At 34.9% G+C, this 23,563-nt stretch overlaps 5 protein-coding genes across 5 annotated transcripts; 3 read left to right on the top strand and 2 right to left on the bottom strand.

Annotated features, from left to right (window-relative positions):
• Nucleotides 1-734: 734 nt before the first annotated feature.
• On the top strand, nt 735-3,873 carry LOC123221443 (squalene monooxygenase SE1-like). Its single transcript, XM_044644295.1, has 8 exons — nt 735-1,381; nt 1,485-1,596; nt 1,688-1,862; nt 1,991-2,159; nt 2,350-2,568; nt 2,847-3,122; nt 3,233-3,511; nt 3,621-3,873. The coding sequence occupies exons 1-8, from the start codon at nt 1,139-1,141 to the stop codon at nt 3,729-3,731; spliced, it is 1,584 nt and encodes a 527-aa protein (XP_044500230.1). The 5' UTR covers nt 735-1,138; the 3' UTR covers nt 3,732-3,873.
• Nucleotides 3,874-6,188: 2,315 nt separating this feature from the next.
• Nucleotides 6,189-8,400, top strand: LOC123193144 (peptide-N4-(N-acetyl-beta-glucosaminyl)asparagine amidase A-like). The gene has a single exon (XM_044605942.1). The coding sequence runs from the start codon at nt 6,273-6,275 to the stop codon at nt 8,094-8,096; it is 1,824 nt and encodes a 607-aa protein (XP_044461877.1). The 5' UTR covers nt 6,189-6,272; the 3' UTR covers nt 8,097-8,400.
• A 2,867-nt stretch (nt 8,401-11,267) lies between these two features.
• Nucleotides 11,268-13,394, top strand: LOC123228224 (peptide-N4-(N-acetyl-beta-glucosaminyl)asparagine amidase A-like). The gene has a single exon (XM_044653542.1). The coding sequence runs from the start codon at nt 11,341-11,343 to the stop codon at nt 13,162-13,164; it is 1,824 nt and encodes a 607-aa protein (XP_044509477.1). The 5' UTR covers nt 11,268-11,340; the 3' UTR covers nt 13,165-13,394.
• A 1,504-nt stretch (nt 13,395-14,898) lies between these two features.
• LOC123228231 (peptide-N4-(N-acetyl-beta-glucosaminyl)asparagine amidase A-like) lies at nt 14,899-16,979 on the bottom strand. The gene has a single exon (XM_044653555.1). The coding sequence runs from the start codon at nt 16,781-16,783 to the stop codon at nt 15,011-15,013; it is 1,773 nt and encodes a 590-aa protein (XP_044509490.1). The 5' UTR covers nt 16,784-16,979; the 3' UTR covers nt 14,899-15,010.
• Nucleotides 16,980-19,767: 2,788 nt separating this feature from the next.
• On the bottom strand, nt 19,768-22,642 carry LOC123225816 (squalene monooxygenase SE1-like). Its single transcript, XM_044650093.1, has 8 exons — nt 22,111-22,642; nt 21,898-22,009; nt 21,640-21,814; nt 21,343-21,511; nt 20,934-21,152; nt 20,552-20,827; nt 20,163-20,441; nt 19,768-20,050 (listed from the first exon to the last, which is right to left on the bottom strand). The coding sequence occupies exons 1-8, from the start codon at nt 22,351-22,353 to the stop codon at nt 19,940-19,942; spliced, it is 1,584 nt and encodes a 527-aa protein (XP_044506028.1). The 5' UTR covers nt 22,354-22,642; the 3' UTR covers nt 19,768-19,939.
• Between the last annotated feature and the right edge of the window lie 921 nt (nt 22,643-23,563).

The following is a 23,563-nucleotide window of genomic DNA, read 5'->3' as shown; positions in this document are numbered from 1 at the left end:
CTCAAATTTAATTAAATTCCTTTTTTATTTTTATCAATTCTAATTTTAATTTATATAATTTAATAATTATTATTTTTTATTATACAATTTCATAATTAATTATAGAATTTATCTCTATAATTAATTTTATTTATTATATATTATTTTTTTCATTATCTTTTATAATTAATTATATAATTTTTTTTATTCATTCTCGAAAAATAGTAAATAGAACCACGTAAATTTTGATTTTTCTAAATCTCAAATGGATACGTAGAAAATTTAATTAAAAAATTAAATATAAGCGTTTTTTTAATTTTTTATTCTTAATTATTATAATTATTAATTAAAAAATAAATAGGCGTCATAAATTAAAACCAATGGTTTAATGTCGATTTCGAATAGGGGTTATGAATCAGAACCGTCAGTTCCAAACTGATTACGAACTGTCCTGTAACGATTCCAGTTCAGAGTTTTTATTTTTTTGAACCGTAAACTAGTGGTTTCGAACCGAAACCATCGGTTCATGAACCGTAACCAGGTCTAAGTGCATGAGATCTGACTAATATTTCATAAATGTACAACAGGTCGTTTTGAAAGAAACCGACATGTAGTTCACAAGTAAGTAATGACCCGTAGTCTCAATAGGAATAACATATCATTTTGAATTAAAGATAATTTATATACTCAAATTATATATAAAAAATACATTTATATTAATTTGTCCAATACAGGGACTTGGAAAGCCCTTTTAACTCTGTTTCTGTAATTTGGCTCCATTGGTTTGCACAGCTTTTGAGAATATTTTCAATTTTGTCTGGCATACGAGGAATGATCAAATTTCCAACCCCATTTCCAGATAACACCAATTCTCTTCGACAAATTCCGGCATCCCTATTGAATATTATTTTCACAAATTTTGCATAGCAGAGTCCAACTTCTTCCTCAACCTTGTAACTATTCATTGATTTTCATTTTTAACATTAGCATGTCCCCTTTGAATGATAGGTAAAATCTATTCAGTTATAGCTGAGTATATAAATGACTCAGAATTGCAACATGGATTTAATTAACACGAGCCAGAGGGGAGAAGTAAACTAGCACTTGCAGTTTACAAGAATCACCGGGTCTTTTCAATATAAATTCTTGATATCTGAAGATGGTTTATCTGTTGATGCTGATCTTCGGAGCATTTATAGCCTCTATCTTGGGACTGCTTCTCTTGCAAAGTTGTAGAGGAAAGAAGAAAAGTGGAGATGCTTCAATTAAGATTCATGGGAACGAGCGTTCAAAGAGATCAGAAAATGTTACACACCCAGCAGAGGTTGCTGAAACCACTACCGATATAATTATTGTTGGTGCTGGAGTTGCAGGTTCAGCTCTGGCTTACACTCTTGCAAAGGTAATAGACTCGGCAAACTGAATTTGATAATCTTGTTTTCAGAAACTAGGCATATGTTTTTTTTTTCTTTTTTGGATTTCCTTAAAACTGTTTTTGATTGCAGGATGATCGGCGAGTTCATGTGATTGAAAGAGACTTGACTGAACCTGACAGAATTGTTGGCGAACTCCTGCAACCAGGAGGCTACCTTAAGTTGATAGAGCTGGGTCTTGAGGGTAAGAAAATATGTAGCTAAATCACTCTATCTTTGTTTTCTCTTATTGCCGCCTCTATTCTAATGGGCGAATTATGTTTTTGTGGTTACAGATTGTGTGAGCACCATTGATGCACAGCAAGTGTTTGGATATGCTCTCTACAAAGATGGGAAAAGTAACAAAGTATCTTATCCCTTGGAGAATTTCGATTCGGATGTGGCTGGCAGAAGTTTTCACAATGGCCGCTTCATTCAGAGAATGAGGGAAAAAGCTGCGTCCCTATCCAAGTAAAGTTTTTCACTCCTAGATTGTTCATTTCTCAACATACTGCCAATTTCAATAGGTTGAAAGTTTCCTTAAGCCCAAGTTGAGTAAACAAACATCTTGTTTAAATCATTTTTCTTATTTACTGCAGTGTAAAATTGGAACAAGGAACTGTAACATCTCTGATTGAAGAAAAGGGGATTATAAAAGGGGTGACATACAGAACCAAGACAGGTCAAGAGCTGACAACGTATGCTCCCCTTACTGTGGTATGTGATGGCTGTTGTTCAAATTTCCGGCGCTCCCTCAGCAAACCTAAGGTTAATATCCTCTTTGATCCGATTTTTCATGCAATTAAACAACCTGTTTAGTTAGATGAGCTGCTTTAAAGTATGGAAGTACAGACTTTAGTAAGAAAGATGAGTTAGCAATATCGGGAAAACTTATTTATTTCTGTAAAATTTAACACACTAGAGGCTAATGAAGGATTAATTCTTATCATTTCTGCAGGTTGAAATTCCCTCTTGTTTTGTTGGTCTGATCCTGGAGAAGTGTGAGCTTCCATACAAGAATCATGGACATGTCATATTGGCAAATCCTGCGCCAATCTTGTTTTATCCTATTAGTAGCACTGAGATTCGATGCTTAGTAGATGTACCAGGCCAAAAAGTGCCGTCCATTTCAAATGGTGAAATGGCAAATTATTTAAAAACTGTGGTGGCCTCCCAGGTATATGCAATTTGTTTGAACCGATAGGTCTCAGTACAGTTTTGTTGTACTATCTTATCACTAATGCATAATCATGTTTTATATGTTCATTAGTAAAACTAGTTAAATTAGAATATAATATTAGCTTATTCATCAAAACATATGAGTGATTCCAGGCGACAAAAGCAAATTTTGAAAGTTTGTGCAACCAAACTACCAAAGTATTAAATTTTCCTAACTACATGTAAATTTAGCTTGTGACTGATTCCTTAACCATTATCGGAACTTCCATGTTTCAGATTCCCCAAGAACTCCACTCTGCTTTTATTGCTGCAATTGATAAAGGAAACATCAGAACAATGACTAATAGAAGCATGCCTGCTGCCCCATCTCCTACTCCTGGTGCTATTTTACTTGGGGACTCTTTCAATATGCGACACCCTTTAACTGGAGGTGGAATGACAGTGGCTTTATCCGATATTGTTATTCTAAGGAATTTACTTAGGCCTCTGGGTGATCTTAATGATGCACCTGCCCTTTGCAAGTATCTTGAATCATTTTATACCCTTCGTAAGGTAAGTAGCATTCACCGATCTCCAACAATATTCTTGCTTTGGTTATGATATTTATAGTGTCATTATTAGATTTACAAAGAGTTTGAACTTGCATAATTTTTTTTTCACAGCCAATGGCATCTACGATAAATACACTGGCAGGTGCCCTCTACAAGGTTTTTTGTGCATCATCTGATCCATCAAGAAACGAATTGCGCCAAGCATGTTTTGACTATCTGAGCCTTGGAGGTGGTTTCACGAATGGACCAATAGCTATACTCTCTGGTCTAAATTCTCGTCCACTCAGTTTGGTTAGACATTTCTTTGCTGTCGCAATCTATGGTGTCGGACGTGTATTGCTTCCCTTTCCTTCGCCTAAACGTATGTTGATTGGTGCTAGATTGATCTTGGTATGTATCTCTACTGCTTGTAACTTTAAATGGTCTAAATAATTCATCAGTCATTTGTCTATCTTTCATCAATTCAACTTTTTTCTAATACGCCAATTATGTTCTTCAGGACGCATCAAGTATCATTTTCCCGATTGTAAAGGCTGAAGGTGTAAAAGAGATGTTGTTCCCTGCAAGTATGCCAACACATTATGCGGTTCAGGATCTATGCTTAAGTTAGTTAAAGAAATATGTGAATCATCAAACTATATTCATCAAATTTGCAGGATTTGTTCTTAAAATATGACACAGTTAGCATTGTTTGTGCAATCTGAACTGAAACTAGACATTATTTGTGCAATGTGAACTTTTTATTCTTTCAAGTTAGCATTCCTGACCTTATACTGGAAAAAGGATTCACAATGTGCTTGTGTATGTTGAAACTTAAAATTCTTTGTATATTGAAAACTATTCATATATCCTACAACATGTCTTTCGACTCGCAATGAATACTTATACTGTGATTGTGTATGCTGAAATTGAGGGGGAAAATACAAAAAATAAGTAGCAACTGTCATCAACTGCTGCAGTTACCATATACACAAGGAATTACAATGATATGGTAAGTTTATCCAGGTGACTATGTATTATAGTGATAAATACATTTTAATACATGAAAAGTTTGATGCAGACAATATCATATTGTGTTGAAAGAAAACAAGCATTTAGTGAGCAGGGGAGTTTAAATCATGTCTTCATGAAATGAAAAACATGTTAAAGACATGTTTTTACAAGTAGAAACAGAGCAGCAAATCCTATTCTGCAACAGCTTTCAGTTATTGAAAATTTCAGTTTGTTGAAAAAACAGAATATGGTTTCTTACCATTTTGATAGTTTTTATGTGAACCAATTTTGAATATACAAATTAGTATATACTTACATGTGTCATCATGTGATTGTGTGTCGCTTTATCTTTAATTCAAAATTATCCAATTATATAGTGACACATATCAAATATGTATTTATTTATATATTCAAAATAGATACATATAATTTTATTGGTTTTAAAATTGCTAATACTAGGTAACTAGGGTGTTATTAATGTAATTAATTTCCATATGAACATGCAATCAAATAAACTCTACAGTTATAAGTAGGGTTACCAAAAGGCTATATAGAACAAGGCAAGGTTACTAAAAGGAACTTCAACAATGGGATTGGAAAAAATTAACTTGCAACTTTGGCCAGGTACTGAAAGAGGACAAGTTAATATCTTTCCCTTGTAGATTATGCTTTTTGTTGCATTTATTAATATCGTATTTTAAGAGTAATATCGTATTTAAATACGTCAGTTAGGTGGGTATTTTTGTATCTAGTGAAATTATATGATATAATTTGAATATATAGATAATATATTATTATATGATTAAATAATTTTGAATTAAAAATAAAATAAAATCTATTCACTTGATGATATATCATTTAAGTATCTTAATTATATACAAAAAATATGTATATATAATGTTGTTCTTTTTGTATCCACCGATACAAAGTAACTAATTTAATTGATTACCAAAAATTAAAATATTATCTTTTCTTGGATGATTTTATAGTAAAATAATTAAGCAAAAATCACGATAATTAATAATATTTATTCCATTCCTTATTTATTTTTTAAAAAACGTTCTGTTTGATTTCTTTATTTGTATAATATAAAGAAATTTTTAATTTCATTTTTACTATTTGAGTGAAGTCAAAAGGCTAGCTATAAAAAGATAAAGAAGAATTTGCTTTGATTTTATAATATTTAATTTCATTGACAACATCTAATTAGTAGTTAATCACAAAGCTTATGGTAATCTAATTATTAGCTGTTTCTCCTAAATTTAATTAATTTAAATTAGGCCAGAGAACAATTTTTCACCTCAGTTTTAACCTAATCTCAAAAATATACCTATAACAGATAAAAAATCTAAATATTTATTTATAGGCTAACTGTTGTTAAAATTTTCAATTAAAAGCATGAATAAAATCATTATTTTATCTCTAAAATCTAAAAAATGTATATTATTTTTCTTCTTAGTTTAGAAAATTAATAATTTTCTCTTATAATTAAACTATAAAAAATTTATTCCCCCCCCCCCCCCCCCCACCTCACAATTTCTAGGTTTCATCTCTAAAAAATGATCTTCTCAAGGACAATCCTTCGTCATCTAGATTTGGATGACGAAACATCATTCAGATTAAGAAGAAATGAGAAACTGTCATCCTTTATCATTACATTTTTTAAACGACAAAAAACGACACTTCATCGTCTCTCATGAATAATGGGTGATAATCCTTTGTTGTCAGATTCAAAAAATTAGTGAAAAACATTGGTCGTTAACTAGAATAATAGTGGTTAGAAAAGGTAAACAAACCGTAGAGATAAAATTTAAACTTTCTAAACTTTGAGATGAGAGTAAAATATTAATTTTTAAAATTTAAGAAAAAAAATTATATATATTTTTAAAAATTTTAGAATTTAAAATAAAGTAAAACTTTTACTTTTACTCCTAACAATACAATTTTGATTACAGTTCTCTTATAAATATATGATTGAATATTACATATACGGTAAATATGCTTCCACGATTGCGTTAAAAGAAAACTTTGGGAAATAGTCGTTTGGCCTTTAAATTAATATTCGCTGTCCAACTTAATCATCGCCACCGTTGTTTTACATTCAATCTCATCTTCTTCAACTCAACTCAACTCAACTACTAAAGTCCACCCAACGTTCATGGCTTCCTTTCTCTTTACTCTATTTCTCCTCCTCTCTCTTTTTCTCTTCACTTCAGCGAATCTCCACAATACCAAGGCCCTTCTTAACCACCCTGCAAATCTTTACGATTCACAACTCTTCACTCTCCCTCACAATGACACCCCGCCAACTCGTTTCTTTGAAGTAACCAAGCCCGTCAAGCATCCCAAAACGAAGCCTTGTTTGCATCAAATTCTCAGCCATGACTTTGGTTACACATACGGGAAACCCCCGGTTACAGCTGACTACACCCCTCCTACTAATTGTTCTTCTCAGAAGTTCTCCACGATCGTCCTCGAATGGAACGCCACGTGTAAAGGAAGACAATTTGACCGCATTTTTGGGGTTTGGTTAGGTGGGATTGAGCTTTTAAGGAGTTGTACGGCTGAGCCGAGGGCTACTGGGATTGTTTGGAGTGTTAAGAAGGATATAACAAGGTACTATTCGTTGCTTCTTAAGAATGAAACTCAAACTTTAGCTGTTTTTTTGGGTAACCTTGTTGATAAAACTTATACTGGTGTGTATCATGTGGATATAAATATGTATTTTTATCCTGCTGAAGAGGGTTTTGGTAGGAACAAGTATGTTGTGAAGCATAATTTGAAATCTGGGTATAGTCCTAAGGCTGATTTGATTTTGCCCATCTCGCGGAATTCACCGGGGAATGATGGGCTGTGGTTTGAGATTGAGAATTCAACTGATACTCAGGTGAAGGAATTCAAGATTCCTCAAAATGTGTATAGGGCGGTCTTGGAGGTGTATGTTTCTTTTCATGAGAATGATGAATTTTGGTATGGAAATCTTCCGAATGATTACATTGCTGCAAATAATCTGACCGGTTATGCTGGAAATGGACCTTTTAGGGAGGTTGTGGTGAGTCTTGACGGTGAGGTTGTTGGTGCAGTTTGGCCTTTTACTGTGGTATATACAGGAGGGATTAATCCTCTCTTATGGAGACCTATTACAGGCATTGGTTCATTCAATCTTCCTACTTATGATATTGAAATCACGCCCTTTCTGGGAAACATATTGGATGGAAAGACTCATAAGATTGGGTTTAGTGTTACCAATGCTTTAAATGTGTGGTACATAGATGCTAATTTGCATCTTTGGTTGGACAGTGAGTACACAAAAATTGAGGGGAAGCTTTTGAAACATGAGACCACACCTCTCCAAGTTAATTATGTATCAAATTATACAGGTTTAAATGGAACATTCTTAACTGATGTAAACAGATCCATATCCTCGACAGGTTGGGTTAACTCATCTCAGGGAATGATTACAACCAATTTCATTCAAGATCTTAGTTTCAGTAACTCAATGGTCATGGGCGAAAATGCCAATTTGCAGATTGTGAATCAAACAATTCATTTTAATGACAGGGTTTCTGCCAACACATCGTCTGCTAAGTTCCACTCCGCGAAATCATTTAAAATGTTCTCCTTATACTTTTATTCAGACTCTTTGGATCAAGGAAATGGAAGTTATTTAGATGTTGCAAATATCAGTTTGGGATTTAATGTGAAGAAATCTAAGAAGGCTGGCTTTGGATTCTCCGGCAGCACTCTGAATAACTTCCAGAATGGACAGGGTGTCATGGTTGTGAAGAACAACTTGGTAAGCAGTGGAGTAGGCAGCACACAGCAATTGTACAACTATGGTGGTAGGAAATTTTGTTATTTTAGGAACATAAGCAGCTCAAACTACACCATTCTTTATGATAAATTTCGAAAAAATTGCAATACAGGAATGGTGTCTCTGTTTGGTTTTGGGTTGGCAAAACTACCAGCTTCTGCCAGCTAGAATGGTCCTGTAGTATCTGAACAGTCTAATGGTGATTTGTGAGGAAGCAAATTAATTTTAATCATTGGATCATTTGTCAATTTCTTATAGAGATGCCCCCTTTACTTGGGTTTTTGGAGGGGTACCTGAATGTGGCTGCAACTAATAAAATTGTGTCTGGTGTTATTTGTTATGTACAAATCAGCTTTGAGGATATTTTTATATTAACCTTTTCAGTTATGTGCTTAAATTTAAAATCGGCTTTGTTTTTCCAAGAATGATAAATTGAATATCATGGAGGGATTTGGGTGCGGTTGATGTTTGAGTTTCATGAAGTTCAGTTTTGAATAGTATCCATTTTATTACGTTATATTGCTAATGGAAGCCTGAGCTGCCGATATGTTCTAGCCACAAATTCTATGGTAAGTAATCATTACTTATGATCATATAGTCCACTGAATTAGATGAGTATGTTGAGATGGCTGGCTTATAACGCAAATGAATCACTGTCATCAGTATATATTACAAGCAAGGCTGTAACCATGTTGGATGCAGCCAACAGTAGAAGTTCAATGTTAGCCTTTGATAATGTTTATATTCAGCACTAGCGTTGTGTGTTCTATGAACAAGAAAAATGTCTTGTTATGATGAAGGGGCACTGTACTGCCTTTGGCTTTGTCAAGCATGTTATATGGGTTAGGCTACTGGAAAGTTTCTGAACTCCTCTCTTGTTTGTTGTTATGTCCTTCCTAGATCTTACATTGTTATGTTAGTTTCCACAGACTGCTAAAATTTGCCGTACATTGCTATTTCTTTCTGAACAACAATGTTAAAGAGGCTACAGAAGAATACCGATTAGCCAACACAAATGGTGCACATTTACTAGGATTATTCTTGGTGAATAAGCTCTTGACATGTCATTCTATGTGAATTATACTAACAAAAGATGACGACTCCATAGCATCTGCTTTAAATGGAGCCCATTTCTGTTCCATGACATTTATATTCTTGTGTGTTCCACAGTGCACTGGCAACATAGTTGTCGTGTTCACCAATAACAGTTGCCCTGCTGATTCTTGAGAGAGCCAAAAAGCAGTGTAAAAAAGGGGGTTAAGAAAGGCTGACTTTGTTGAACTTATTTTGAACGGCAGCCTTAGATCAGAGAGTAGATTTTACTATTTTTCAAAATCTCTGAGGTGGTTATTAAACCATAAACTTCACAAACTATGCCAAATATTCAACATGATGAAAACCAGTTCAACCAAAATGCTATAGTAAATAAAAGTAATGTTTGTATTCTTAACTAGTTTTTAGCACATGGCTTAAATACATTTAGAACCTTCTCTTTCACACTTCCAAAGCAATACACATAGACCCATGTACAAATAGGCTCTAATTAAACTCAATTTCTAAGTTAATGTAGATTAACTCTTTCTTCATTTGGTTGAGACTTCTTCTGGTATGCAGTTCATACTCTAGTCCAATTTCTTCATGTGAACTGATTGGGGTCATTTATGTAGACTAATTTTTACAGAAGATGAGGGTTCTGCATTGGAGTCCATTTCTTAACACATCTTGTGCTGAATAATTAATTGCAAACATGGATGTTTCTTTCACCCAATATTATTAATTGGGATATTTCTTTAACTTGCAATGTCTTTTTTTTTAATCACTAAATTGATCTTAGAAGTTTCTTATTCCTCTGCTCATTCCCATGGATTTGACATTGTAGCATTCAATTTATTCATTAGCTTCACTCAAATATGATTTCATACTGATAAATGGAAAGAGGACATGGAATGTTTAAAAAGAGGAATTTCATGAACCAATTTTGGATTCAACTTATTCAGATGAGATTCTTTCTTCAATGCATGCATGTATTTGACAAAATATCATAGAGAATGTTGTCATTTAAGCTGCTTATGTTCCTGAAGTAGCACAAGTCACTGCCATGATATTCATATGCTTGTTCGGTATTCCACAGAGCGTTGAGAACATGGTTGTCCTGGATAGCTACAACAACTTGCCCATTCTGCAGATTCTGGAGAGAGCCGAATGAGAAATCAGAACCAGCAATCTGGGATTCCTTTTCATTGAATCCTAGCGTAATGTTTGTTACCAATGAATAATTAAGCAAAATCACTATAATTAATAATATTTATTCCATTCCTTATTTATTTTTTAAAAAACATTCTGTTTTATTTTTTTTATTTCTATAATATAAAGAAATTTTTAATTTAATTTTCACTACTTGAGTGAAGTCAAAAGACAAGTTATAAAAAGATTAAAAAAAAAAATTTCCTTTAATTTTATAATCTTTAATTTCATTGATAACATCTAATGAGTAGTTAAACACAAAGTTTATGGTAATCTAATTATTAGCTGTTTCTCCTAAATTTAATTAATTTAAATTAGGCCAGAGGATAATTTCTCACTTAAGTTTAACGTAATCTCAAAAATACATTTTCAATAGATGAAAAATCTAAATACTCATTCATAAATTAATTGCGGTAAAAATTTTTAGTTAGAGGTATGAGTAAAATTATTATTTTATCCCTAAAATCTAAACAATTTATCTCATTTTCTCTTTTAATTTAGAAAACTAACAATTTTATCTTATGATTAAATTATAAAAATTCACACTCCCCCCCCCCCCCCCCCCCCAAATTCTAGGTTTCATCTGCAGCCGACAATCTTCTTAAGGATGACCTTTTAGCATTCAGATTTGGATGACGAAATATCATCCAGATCGAGAAGAAGTGACGAAGGGTCATCCTTTATCATTGCGTTTTTCAGACGATGAAAAATGACACTTCATCGTCCTTCATGGTAGTGGGTGATAGTCTTTTATGGGCAAATATGAAATATTAATAAAAAATGTCGGTCATCGATCAGAATAACGGTGACTAGAGAAGGTAAATAAACCCTAAAAATGAAATTTGAATTATCTAAACTTTGAGAATAAGGTAAATTATTAGTTTTTAAAATTTGAAAGAGAAAATGGTGTATATTTTTTAAGATTTTAGGGTTAATTTTATTTTTTTTTCAAACAAAAAATTTTGATTGAAGTTAACCTATGCAAATATTTTCGAATATTTTGTCTATAGTAATAATTTTGAGATTGCGTTAAAACTGGTGCGAAATAGTCGTTTGGCCTTTAAATTAATATTCGCTGTCCAACTTAATCATTGCCACTGTTGTTTTTCATTCAATCCCATCTTCTTCAACTCAACTCAACTCAACCACTAAAATCCACTTAACATTCATGGCTTCCTTTCTCTTTACTCTATTTCTCCTCCTCTCTCTTTTTCTCTCCACTTCAGCGAATCTCCACAATACCAAGGCCCTTCTTAACAACCCTGCAAATCTTTACGATTCACAACTCTTCACTCTCCCTCACAATGACACCCCGCCAACTCGTTTCTTTGAAGTAACCAAGCCCATCAAGCATCCCAAAACGAAGCCTTGTTTGCATCAAATTCTCCGCCATGACTTTGGTTACACCTACCGGAAACCCCCGGTTACTGCTGACTACACCCCTCCTACTCATTGTTCTTCTCAGAAGTTCTCCACGATCGTCCTCGAATGGAACGCCACGTGTAAAGGAAGACAATTTGACCGCATTTTTGGGGTTTGGTTAGGTGGGGTTGAGCTTTTAAGGAGTTGTACGGCTGAGCCGAGGGCTACTGGGATTGTTTGGAGTGTTAAGAAGGATATAACAAGGTACTATTCGTTGCTTCTTAAGAATGAAACTCAAACTTTTGCTGTTTTTTTGGGTAACATTGTTGATAAAACTTATACTGGTGTGTATCATGTGGATATAAGTATGTATTTTTATCCCGCTGAAGAGAGTTTTGATAGGAATGAGTATGTTGTGAAGCGTGATTTGAAATCTGGGTATAGTCCTAAGGCTGATTTGATTTTGCCCATCTCGCGGAATTCACCGAGGAATGATGGGCTGTGGTTTGAGATTGAGAATTCAACTGATACTCAGGTTAAGGAATTCAAGATTCCTCAAAATGTGTATAGGGCTGTCTTGGAGGTGTATGTTTCTTTTCATCAGAATGATGAAGGTTGGTATGGAAATCTTCCGAATGATTACATTGCTGCAAATAATCTGACTGGTTATGCTGGAAATGGACCTTTTAGGGAGGTTGTGGTGAGTCTTGACGGTGAGGTTGTTGGTGCAGTTTGGCCTTTTACTGTGGTATATACAGGAGGGATTAATCCTCTCTTATGGAGACCTATTACAGGCATTGGTTCATTCAATCTTCCTACTTATGATATTGAAATCACGCCCTTTTTGGGGAATATATTGGATGGAAAGACTCATAAGATTGGGTTTAGTGTTACCAATGCTTTAAATGTGTGGTACATAGATGCTAATTTGCATCTTTGGTTGGACAGTGAGTACACAAAAATTGAGGGGAAGCTTTTGAAACATGAGACCACACCTCTTCAAGTTAATTATGTATCAAATTATGCAGGTTTAAATGGAACATTCTTAACAGATGTAAACAGATCCATATCCTCGACAGGTTGGGTTAAGTCATCTCAGGGAATGATTACAACCAATTTCATTCAAGATTTTAGTTTCAGTAACTCAGTGGTCATGGGCGAAAATGCCAATTTGCAGATTGTGAATCAAACAATTCATTTTAATGACAGGGTTTCTGCCAACTTGTCATCTGCTAAGTTCCACTCTGCGAAATCATTTAAAATGTTCTCCTTGTACTTGTATTCAGACTCTTTGGATCAAGGAAATGGAAGTTCTTTAAATGTTGCAAATTTCAGTTTGGGATTTAATGTGAAGAAATCTAAGGAGGCTGGCTTTGGATTCTCAGGCAGCACTCTGAATAACTTGCAGAATGGACAGGGTGTCTTGGTTGTGAAGAACAACTTGGTAAGCAGTGGAGTAGGCAGCACACAGCAATTGTATAACTATGGTGGTAGGAAATTTTGTTATTTTAGGAACATAAGCAGCTCAAACTACACCATTCTTTATGATAAATTTCAAAAAAATTGCAATAAAGGAATGGTGTCTCGGTCTGGTTTTGGGTTGGCAAAAGTACCAGCTTCTGCCAGATAGAATGGTCCTGTAGTATCTGAACAGTTTGATGGTGATTTGTGAGGAAGCAAATTAATTTTAATCATTGGATCATTTGTCATTTTCTTATAGAGATGCCCCCTTTACTTGGATTTTTGGATGGGTACCTGAATGTAGCTGCAACTAATAAAAATTGTGTCTGGTGTTATTTGTTATGAACAAATCAGCTTTGAGGATATTTTTATATTAACCTTTTCAGTTATGTGCTTAAATTTAAAATTGGCTTTGTTTTTCCAAGAATGATAAATTGAATGTCATATAGGGATTTGGGTGCGGTTGATGTTTGAGTTTCATGAACTTCAGTTTTGAAGAGTATATTTTTTTATTACGTTATATTGCTAGTGGAAGCATGAGCTGCCGATATGTTCTAAGCACAAATTCTATGGTAAGTAATCATTGCTTATGATCATATAGTCCACTGAATTAGATGAGTCTGTTGAGATGGCTGGCTTATAACGCAAATGAATCAATGCCGTCAGTATTTATTACAAGCAAGGCTGTAACCATGTTGGATGCAGCCTACAATAGAAGTTCAATATTAGCCTTTGATAATGTTTATATTCAGCACTAGCATTGTGTGTTCTATGAACAAGAAAAATGTCTTGTTATGATGTAGGGGCACGGTACTGCCTTTGGCTTTGTCAAGCATGTTATATCGGTTAGGCTACTGGAAAGTTTCTTAACTCCTCTCTTGTTTGTTGTTATGTCCTTCCTAGATCTTACATTGTTATATTAGTTTCCACAGACAGCTAAAATTTGCTGTACATTGCTATTTCTTTCTGAACAACAATGTTAAAGAGGCTACAGAAGAATACCGATTAGCCAACACAAATGGTGCACATTTACTAGGATTATTCTTGGTGAATAAGCTCTTGACATGTCATTCTATGTGAACTTATATTAACAAAAGATGACGACTCCATAGCATCTGCTTTAAATGGAGCCCATTTCTGTTCCATGACATTTATATTCTTGTGCATTCCACAGTGCACTGGCAACATAGTTGTCGTGTTCACCAATAACAGTTGCCCTGCTGATTCTTGAGAGAGCCAAAAAGCAGTGCAAAAAAGGGGGTTAAGAAAGGCTGACTTTGTTGAACTTATTTTGAACGGCAGCCTTAGATCAGAGAGTAGATTTTACTATTTTTCAAAATCTCTGAGGTGGTTATTAAACCATAAACTTCACAAACTATGCCAAATATTCAACATGATGAAAACCAGTTCAACCAAAATGCTATAGTAAATAAAGTAATGTCTGTATTCTTAGCTAGTTTTTAGCACATGGCTTAAATACATTTAGAACCTTCTCTTTCACACTTCCAAAGCAATACACATAGACCCATGTACAAATAGGCTCTAACTAAACTCAATTTCTATGTTAATGTAGATTAAATCTTTCTTCATTTGGTTGAGACTTATTCTGTTATGCAGTTCATATTGTAGTCCAATTTCTTCATGTGAACTGATTGAGGACATTTATGTAGACTAATTTTTACAGAAGATGCGGGTTCTGCATTGGAGTCCATTTCTTAACACATCTTGTGCTGAATAATTAATTGCAAACATGGATGTTTCTTTCACCCAATATTATTAATTGGGATATTTCTTTAACTTGCAATGTTTTTTTTTTTTAATCACTCAATTGATCTTAGAAGTTTCTTATTCCTGTGCTCATTTCCATGGATTTGACAATGTAGCATTCAATTTATTCATTAGCTTCACTCAAATAAGATTTCATGCTGATAAATGGAAAGAGTACATGGAATGTTTACAAAGAGGAATTTCATGAACCAATTTTGGATTCAACTTATTCAGATGAGATTCTTTCTTCACTGCATGCATGTATTTGACAAAATATCATAGAGAATGTTGTCGTTTAAGCTGCTTATGTTCCTGAAGTAGCACAAGTCACTGCCATGATATTCATATGCTTGTTTGGTATTCCACAGAGCGTTGAGAACATGGTTGTCCTGGATAGCTACTAAAACTTCCCCATTCTGCAGATTCTGGAGAGAGCCGAATGAGAAATCAGAACCAGCAATCTGGGATTCCTTTTCATTGAATCCTAGCGTGATGTTTGTTACCAATGAATAACTTTCATTTCCCTTATCCAGTACATCAGTGGATATACCGAGGGGAAACCTTTTATATGAATACATTGAGTACACAGAATAGTTAGGCATTCTGGTGTAAACACTGTCATTAAAATGGATCATTTGATTAATGATCTGTTTAGTCGCATCTTTGCTTATCGACATGGAGTTAGTATAGCGAAAATCTTGAATCCATTCGGTTGTCATCTCTCCATAGGAGGAGTTGACCCACCCAGATGAGAACATTGATCTGCTTACATTTGTCAAGACTGTTCCATCTAGACCCTTAAAATCTGACTGCGAATAAACATGAAGAGCTGAGACATTGTGTTCCAAAACCTTTCCTTGGGTTTTTCTGCTCTTACTGTCCAACCAAAGATGCAAATTAGCATCTACGAACCACACATTCATACCATTTGTGACACTGAAACCAAACTTATGGTTTTTTCCATCTAATATGTTGCCCAAGAAAGGAGTGATTTCGATATCATAAGAAGGAAGATCAAATGAGCCAATGCCTGTAATGGGACTCCAGAATAGGAAGTTTATTCCTCCTGTATAGATGACAGTAAATGGCCAAATTGTGCCGACTATTTCATCATCAAGACTGACCACAACCTCTCTAAAAGGTCCATTCCCTGGTGTGTTTCCAAGATGATTTGTTGAAATGTACTCATTGGGAAAATTTGAATACCAAAATTCATCTTCCTGATGGAAAGATAAGTAAATTTCCAGTACAGCTCTGTAAGCATTCTGTGGAATTTTGAATTCCTTCACTTGAGCATCCATTGGACTCGTTATTTCAAACCACAACCCATCATTCCATGGTAAATTTCGCGAAATGGGTAAGATTAAATCAGCATTAGCAAAAAATCTGGAAGATGGATAATCCAAATCATTCTCATGAGAATTCAACTTCTCTTCAGTAGGATAAAATTTGATAGTTATATTCACATGATACACCCCGGTATAAGTATTATCAACAATATTACTAAGATGAACGGCAAAAGTTTGTGTCTGATTCTTAACAAGCAATGATTGGTACCTTGTAATGTCCTTATCAACACTCCACATGACCCCAATGGCTGTTGGCTCTGCAGTGCAGCCTCTGAGAAGCTCCACGCCGCCTAACCAAACTCCAAAAATGCGATCAAATTGTCTTCCTTCACATGTTGCTTTCCACTCAAGAATGATTTTGGATAACTTTAGGGAAGTGCAATGAGAGGGAGGGGTATAGTTTGCAAGTACTAGGGGCTTTCTATAGGTGTTGCCAAAGTCATGGCTGAGTATGAGTTGGGAACAAGGTTTTGTTCTGGGTAGTTTGTTTGGTTTGGTCACTTCGAAGTAGACGATTGGTTTGGTTTCATTGACATGTGTGGTGGTTGATAGTTGGGAAAGGATGGTTGACGTGAGTAACTTGCTGTTGAGAAGCTTGGCTTTGGTGGAGAGAAGTTGGAGGAGCAGGATGAGGAAAAGGGAGAGAAGAAGAGGGAGCTGAGAAGAAGCCATCGACTAACGGTTGCCCTGTTGGTTTTATTGGCTAGAATTTTTATGCATTGTCTTGATCACCTTAAACGATGCATGTTGAATTTATACATAATGCTGAAGCCTGAATTCATGATGAAAAGCTTGATGAAATTTGGAGAATTCTGATGGAGCTTGTAAGGAGTTAATAGAGTAAGACAAATGTACCAAAACGCCTAGAAACCAAGACTTTTTTGTGTCATAGGGTCTCATTGCCTCACATAGGGCCATTGTATGCTTATGGACCCTTAAGGAAGCAGGGAGTTGAGGGGATTTAGAGGGGAAGAAGGGAGTTGAAATGCAATCACGAAAATTTATAACAGCAAAACTATAATTGGATTACGACACCAGAACAAAGAGTTGACATGTAGATAAATTACTTGCAAGGTAAAACTGTGTTAAATAAGCCATTAAAGTTTCCATCATTTTGACAAAAACCAGAATTAAAGCTAAGCAATGTGCAAGCCAACATAAAAAACTATACTTTACCCATATCAACAGCCTAATTGGATTAACATTGCCATCCTCATTCATATCAAACAGTATCTATAATCAACCTTTTAGAATACATGCTCTATGTCAATGGCATGGATATATTCCAAGCTGCAGATAATAATTCTACCGAATATGTTTTAAGAGTATTATACAAGTACATTTTTTTTGGCCATCGACAGCATGGTGTGAGAGAATAAGGCAGAAAGCGCGCTACCCATAAGAGACAAGGGTACCATGTCTACTGTCATGGAAAGTTCAAAAGGCCAGGTTAAAAGAGACTGAATATATAAACATAATAAGTGCATTTTTAGATGTCAAAAGTACCTCTTTCAAGTGAGGTTATCTTGCAGAAAGTATTTTCATTGAATATATTTCTCGGGGAGCTTTTAGGTGAAAGAAAGTGTATACATTTGTGGATTTACAGCTCAAGGTATCAGTAAGCTGTTTACATACACCAGCTAACTCATTAATGGTATATCTGTAAGCTCATAGATGAATTTTTATTTACGATCATAACGGGATACAAATATAAATAGCCAAGCCTCGACAGGTCATACAGATGGTTGGGTGATACATTGACAATAAGTGCATATAGATTATCTTCCAGTTGTGGGACTGTCAAGTAAGAATTTCATCGATAACCAATGATGAAAACAGTAAAAATGTGTTCAATAAAATATTTGAAATACAAGCAAAACAATGTCTAGAATATTAATTCTATGAACAATGAAAACACCAAAGTAGTGTTTCCCACTTTTCTTCGGAAAACTTATAATTCCTAGTTTACTGATGAGGAAAAGTTGGTTGATATTTTCAGCGACCACATGTGAAAGGAAATATCTCTGTAGTCATCTGTTAGGTTGGCATGCTGTATCATCAAGAAATTGTAGTAACAGCAATGGAGAAATATACAGATTCTGAACATTCTTACATATTTATAAATTATGTGAACATGTCAGATTTTGACAAAGTGAAGCGCAGTCAGAGATATATGTCATTTTATAAGGAAATCAGGAAATAAGAATGTTGTCCTTCAAATACTCAAGTAAGAGATGGATTCAGAACTGATAATTGACCAGCGCCTCCATTTAACAAGAAACTTCCAAGGGGACATAGGAAGAAGAGCTCATCGATGATCCAAACCTATAAGAGGGTTGTAGAATTTTGCTACCTTTGGCACACTGAATAATTGTAAACAACATTTAAATCAAAAAAATTACTGAAGAAAATAATTGCGGAATAATGTTGTCAAATGTCAACAACCAAGAAAAAAATGGCTTGATTACAGATTTTTTTTTCTTTTATGTATATATAAAATGTTTTCTTGTATAAAAATGCCGGCCAAAAGACATATTTCACCAGAGTTTTAATAAAAACCCAAAGTTTCATCCGTTAAGTTTTAAAAATTTAAATACTTATTTACTAGTTGTTAAAGTTAATAAAATTAGTTAGTTACAAGGTAAAATTGTTAATTAATAATATTAAAAAATATAAAATTTTATGTTATTTTTTTTTTAATTTAAAAAATTAATAATTTTTTTTTAAACTTAAGTTTTGAAAAATGACATTTTTCTTTCAACATTACCGACCATTGGAATCCATCTCCGACTGCTTCTTCAATAGTATCTCTCTCCCTATTGGCGTTCCCACTCCTCTCAACACTGAGCAATGCAATATCTCTAGCATTTTGGTCGTCTTTTTCAACGCAAATTGAAGAGATATGCAACCGTGTCTCTTCTGTCTATGGTTCTATTGTCCAATTTTACCAATGGTTCTGTTATTCTAAAAGGTCAGAAGGCTTATTCCAAATGGATGACTAGAGACAAAGATGACTATGACGAAGTCGGAGAGGCAGAGACGTGATAGCGAATCTCTTTAGTTCACGCTGAAGAAGACGGCCAAAATGCTAGAGATATTGGGTCGCTTAGCACCGGGAGGAGTGGATGCACTGGTAGGGAGAGAGATCTTGCTGAAGAAGCGACCAAAGATGGATTTCGGTGGCTGGAAATGTTGGAAGGAAAATGGAAACTTTAGAGAGGAAAATATCACTTTTCAAAACTTCAGTCTGGGGGGGGGGATGATATAAAATTTTATATTTTTTAATATTATCAATTAAATGATAATTTTATTTCTGTAACTAATTTATTTTGTTAACTTTAATAACTAACAAGTAGATATTTAGATTTTCAAAACTTAGCAGGTGAGACTTTGGAGTTGCACTAAGTCTAGGGTAGAAATATGTCTTTTGGCCTAAAATGTATTCACCAGAAAAAACTTAGCATATCATCGTAATTCCTTATGGATATGGAAACTGCAGCAGTTGATGACAGTTGCTACTTATTTTTTGTATTTTTCCCCTCAATTCCAACAAACACAATCACAGTATAAGTTCGTTGCCAGTCAAAAGGCATGCTGTAGGATGAACAGGTAGTTTACAATATACAAATAATTTTAAGTTTCAGCATACACAGGCACATTGTAAATCCTTTTTCCAGTATAAGGGTCATGATTGTTAAATAGACTGAATAAACAATTTTCATTGTACAACATTGCACAAAGAATGTCTAGGTTCAGTTCAATTGGAACTCTGTCATATTTAAGAACAAATGTAATGAAATTTTTTTGATGATTCACATATTTCTTCAACTAACTTAAGCATAGATCCTGAACTGCGTAATGTGTTGGCATGCTAGCAGGGAACAGCATCTCTCTTACACCTTCAGCCTTTATAATCGGGAAAATTATACTTGATGCATCCTGAAGAAGATCATAGTTGACATTATTGGGAAATGTTGAATCCATTGAAAGATAGACAAACGATTGGTAAATTACTTAGGACATTAAAGTTTCAAGAAGTAGAGATACATACCAGAATCAGTCTAGCACCAATCAACATGCGTTTAGGTGAAGGAAAGGGAAGCAATGCACGTCCGACACCATAGATTGCAACAGCAGAGAAATGCCTAACCAAACTGAGTGGACGAGGATTTAGACCAGAGAGAATAGCTATTGGTCCATTTGTGAAACCACCTCCAAGGCTCAAATAGTCAAAACATGCTTGGCGCAATTCATTTCTTGAAGGATCAGATGATGCACAAAAAACCTTGTAGAGGGCACCTGCCAATGTATTTATCGTAGATGCCACTGGCTGTGAAAAAGAATTAAGTTCAAACTGTTTGTAAATCCAAGAATAACATTATATATATCATAACCAAAGTAGGAATATTGTCAGATGTGAGATCGGTGAGTGCTACTTACCTTACGAAGAGTGTAAAAAGATTCAAGATACTTGCATAGGGCATGTGAATCATTAAGATTGCCTAGGGGCCTAAGTAAATCCCTTAGAATAACAATATCTGATAAAGCCACAGTCATTCCTCCTCCAGTTAAAGGATGCCGCATATTGAAAGAGTCCCCAAGTAAAATAGCACCGGGAGTAGGAGATGGGGCAGCAGGCATGCTTCTATTAGTCATTGTTCTGATGTTTCCTTTATCAATTGCAGCAATAAAAGAAGAGTGAAGTTCTTGGGGAATCTGAAACATGCAAGTTCCGGTAAGTATTAAAGAATCAGTCACAAGCTAAATTGCACATAGTTTTAAGCCGTATTGAGACTTTTTGTTCGAAACAAATTGCACATACCTGGGGAGCCACCACAGTTTTTAAATAATTTGTCATTTCACCATTTGAAATGGATGGCACTTTTTGGCCTGGTACATCTACTAAGCATCGAACCTCAGTGCTACTAATAGGATAAAACAAGATTGGCGCAGGATTTGCCAATATGACATGTCCATGATTCTTGTATGGAAGCTCACACTTCTCCAGGATCAGACCAACAAAACAAGAGGGAATTTCAACCTGCAGAAATAGTAAGAATTAATCCTACATTAGCCTCTAGTGTGTTAAATTTTATAGAAATAAATAAGTTTTCCTGATATTTCTAACTCATCTTTCTTACTAAAGTCTGTACTTCCATACTTCAAAGCAGCTCATCTAACTAAACAGGTTGTTTAATTGCATAACAAAACGGATCAAAGAGGATATTAACCTTAGGTTTGCAGAGGGAGCGCCGGAAATTTGAACAACAGCCATCACATACTACAGTAAGGGGAGCATATGTTGTCAGCTCTTGACCTGTCTTGGTTCTATATGTCACCCCTTTTATAATCCCCTTTTCTTCAATCAGAGATGTTACAGTTCCTTGTTCCAATTTTACACTGCAGAAAATAAGAAAAATGATTTAAACAAGATGATCTCAAACTTAGATAATCTCTATAACTTGACCGCAAGGAGAATTTTCAAACTATTGAAAAATGAACATTCCAAGAGAAAAAGAAAAGTTTACTTGGATAGGGAGGCGGCTTTTTCCCTCATTCTCTGAATGAAGCGGCCATTGTGGAAGCTTCTACCAGCCACATCTGAATTGAAATTCTCCAAGGGATAAGATACTTTGTTGCTTTTTCCGTCTTTGTAGAGAGCATAACCAAACACTTGTTGTGCATCAATGGTGTTCACACAATCTGTCACCACAAAAACATATTTCACCTATTGGAATAAAGGTGTTGTAGCAATAAGAGAGTGATTTAGCTAATTATTTTCTTACCCTCAAGACCCAACTCTATCAACTTGAGGTAGCCTCCTGGTTGCAGGAGTTCACCAACAATCCTGTCAGGTTCAGTCAAGTCTCTTTCAATCACATGCACTCGCCGACCATCCTGCAATCAAAAACAGTTTGAAGCAAATCCAACAACAAGAAAAAGCATATTCCAAGTTTCTGAATAAAAGATAACCAAATTCTGTTTGCAGAGTCTATTACCTTTGCAAGAGTGTAAGCCAGAGCTGAACCTGCAACTCCAGCTCCAACAATAATTATGTCGGTAGTGCTTTCAGCAACCTCTGCAGGGTGTTCTACATTTTCTGATTTCTTTGAACACTCGTTCCTATTCATCTCAATTGAAGCATCTCCACTTTTCTTCTTTCCTGTAAAACTTTGCAAGAAAAGCAGTCCCAGGATTGAGGCTAGAAGAGCTCCAAACATCGGCATCAACAGATGAACCATCTTCAGATATCAAGAAATGATATTGAAAAGACTTGGTGATTCTTGTAAGCTGTAAATGCAAGTTTACTTTTTCCCTCCAGCTAGTGTTGATTAAATTCATGTGGCAATTCTGAGTCATTTATATACTCAGCTATAACTGAATAGTTTTTACCTACCATTCAAAGGGGACATGGTAATGTTAAAAATGAAAATCCATGAATAGTTACAAGGGTAGAGGAAGAAGTCGGTCTCTGGTATACAAAATTTCTGAAAATAATAATCAATGGAGATGCCGCAATTTGTCAGAGTATTGGTGTTATCTGGAAATGGCCTTGGAAATTTAATCATTCCTCAAATGCCAGGCAAGGCTAAAAATATTCTCAAAGGCTTTACAAACCAATGGACTCAAACAGTGGTATACAAATTAAAACAATGGACTATCCACTTTCGACTATTAAACAAGATAAATTACTTGTCTCTAGCTCAAAATCTGAGAACAATTTCATTTCTTTAGGCTTAATACCAGATAATTGGACCAAAATTTTGAATATAATATGGTAACTTTTAAATATATGGATTGTATAATTTCAAGGAAAGGAGCTCGGAAATTCAATTTCAATGAAATTGTGAGAACCAAGAAACTATAGATCGTGACATCAAAGAGTTGTTTAACCAAGTTGAGTAAATGAGGATTTAAATCAATGAGCGTAGTTATTGGTCCATTCCTGAAAGCACCTCCAGGGCTCAAATGGTTAAAACATGCTGAACCTAATTCATTGTAATTTATTTCTTGATGGATCAGATGATGCACAAAAAACCTTGTAGAGAACACCAGCCAATGCATTAATTTGTACTAGTCCACTACAATGAGCATTTCATCACCGAGGCAGAACAAAGTGAAGCTTGATTTTAGGTGGACTCGACTCGTTTTTAACTCAGGTTCATGAACATGAAAAAACATTAGTTCATATTCAGCTCACTTTGCAATTTAGGAGTTTGTGTTCGGTTCAAATTCCTGTGGACGGGCCGAACAAGATGTTCGACTCAACTCCCCTAAACAATATTGTTCCTTTTAATTTTTTTTTTTTTAAATAACGTGAGTCATGTTTGGCCCACAAGCCAAGCACGGTCTCTATTCAGGTTTGGGTTTGAATTCGTTTTCTCTATTACTCTCTAACTGGTATTCTGGTTCGTGTTTGTTTATCTCATGTTCGCATTCGGGCTTGTTTGA

The sequence above is a fragment of the Mangifera indica genome, chromosome 1 (assembly GCF_011075055.1).
Source record: "Mangifera indica cultivar Alphonso chromosome 1, CATAS_Mindica_2.1, whole genome shotgun sequence".
Taxonomy (NCBI): Eukaryota; Viridiplantae; Streptophyta; class Magnoliopsida; order Sapindales; family Anacardiaceae; genus Mangifera; species Mangifera indica.
This window is presented reverse-complemented; position numbering and strand designations above follow the sequence as displayed.

Bases quoted from the DNA above. Each gene is read 5' to 3' on its own strand.
- LOC123221443 (XM_044644295.1), top strand. From the start codon at position 1,139: ATGGTTTATCTGTTGATGCTGATCTTCGGAGCATTTATAGCCTCTATC. The intron at 1,382-1,484 runs GTAATAGACTCG...TTTTGATTGCAG, and splicing joins TGGCTTACACTCTTGCAAAG to GATGATCGGCGAGTTCATGT. The intron at 3,123-3,232 runs GTAAGTAGCATT...TTTTTTTCACAG, and splicing joins CATTTTATACCCTTCGTAAG to CCAATGGCATCTACGATAAA.
- LOC123193144 (XM_044605942.1), top strand. From the start codon at position 6,273: ATGGCTTCCTTTCTCTTTACTCTATTTCTCCTCCTCTCTCTTTTTCTC.
- LOC123228224 (XM_044653542.1), top strand. From the start codon at position 11,341: ATGGCTTCCTTTCTCTTTACTCTATTTCTCCTCCTCTCTCTTTTTCTC.
- LOC123228231 (XM_044653555.1), bottom strand. From the start codon at position 16,783: ATGGCTTCTTCTCAGCTCCCTCTTCTTCTCTCCCTTTTCCTCATCCTG.
- LOC123225816 (XM_044650093.1), bottom strand. From the start codon at position 22,353: ATGGTTCATCTGTTGATGCCGATGTTTGGAGCTCTTCTAGCCTCAATC. The intron at 22,010-22,110 runs GTAATAGACTCT...TTTTGATTGCAG, and splicing joins TGGCTTACACTCTTGCAAAG to GATGGTCGGCGAGTGCATGT. The intron at 20,828-20,933 runs GTATGTGCAATT...TGCATGTTTCAG, and splicing joins AAACTGTGGTGGCTCCCCAG to ATTCCCCAAGAACTTCACTC.